The sequence below is a fragment of the Mya arenaria genome, chromosome 17 (genome assembly GCF_026914265.1).
Source record: "Mya arenaria isolate MELC-2E11 chromosome 17, ASM2691426v1".
Taxonomy (NCBI): Eukaryota; Metazoa; Mollusca; class Bivalvia; order Myida; family Myidae; genus Mya; species Mya arenaria.
This window is the reverse complement of record NC_069138.1, coordinates 1,747,400-1,748,595: the sequence shown is the minus strand read 5'-3', so window position 1 is coordinate 1,748,595 and position 1,196 is coordinate 1,747,400. Positions and strand designations below refer to the sequence as shown.

Here is a 1,196-nt window from a genome sequence, read left to right as displayed (position 1 = left end):
CATAACGTCATTAAAAATGTCTAATCTATTTATATTATACAAATTGGAAGAAACATCAATTACACATGTATTAGCATGTATGTATTATAATAAAGTATGTTCAATTATTTCATATACAATTTCAAACCGTTCACATATTCAACAGCAGTAAAATAAGCATTCGCCTTCCTAAAACTTTTAAGTATTGTGACTTTATATGTAGTATATAGTCATTTAGCGATTAACATAACCTTTTGATAGCTTCCCAACTCACTTGAGGGAGTACAGCAGCATCTCAACAAAGTGAGATGCAAACCTGAAAGCTTCAGGGTTTTATTAACATCCCACTAAAACTACATTTCGATTCCCTGCTTTCGTAAATTTTGGAAGAATTTGTTGCATGGACCCAGACTTTTTCCCCAACACGCATATTTATGGCAGCTTGCATACTGCTGCATGTGTAGTCATTATTAAGTCCCACCAATGACGCCTGAAAAACAACCCCCTCTTTAGTTATTCCCGTGTAAGCGTAGTGTCCAGGCTGTATACAAACTTGCGATGTAAACAAATACAAACCCTCGTGCGGAGCGGTAAACACACCATTTGCTGAATTGTAACCTCCCCCGTAATCAATGGTAAGCGATCCATACACTATAGTTTCAGCAAAAGATATAGACATGGCTTTAGGACCGTGCGCATAGAACAGAACAACTGTGTCACATGGTTTAATGTTACACTCTATCTGTTCCTGGTCGTTGCCAATGCATCCTCCCCCAAGCATTGTCCCCATCGTGTCGTTACACACCCGACGTCTTTGTTTCAGTCCTTGTCCACAGGTGACACTGCAAAAGCTCCATTCGGACCAATTTTCCCATCCATCTTCAAATAAATGTTAAAAAACCTTAACGATTACATTTTCTTCTCTTCTTTTCGTTTGTTTGCACAAAAACCAATTTACTAAAATGACAATCTTTTTAAAAAAACAGTGGAAAATACAGAGAAATGCCAGGCAACATACCGAGTAAACAAAAATATTTCCATAAACTTACATACACATGAAAAGTTTAGAACCTGTATGTTTTCAAACCTGTGCATAGAGCGTCGGCGCACACCCTGTAGTTTATGTTGTCTCCGTTACATGAGTTGCCGTCCTTGGAGGGCCAGGGGGTGTCACAACTGCGGTCCCGTCTCTGAAGGCCAACCCCACAGGAGGCGCT

General features: G+C 39.5%; 1 protein-coding gene across 1 annotated transcript; it reads right to left on the bottom strand.

Moving 5' to 3' along the window:
• Positions 1-304: 304 nt before the first annotated feature.
• On the bottom strand, positions 305-769 carry LOC128224315 (complement C1q-like protein 4). The gene has a single exon (XM_052934128.1). It carries the CDS (start codon positions 767-769, stop codon positions 305-307), a length of 465 nt encoding a protein of 154 aa, XP_052790088.1.
• Positions 770-1,196: the final 427 nt, after the last annotated feature.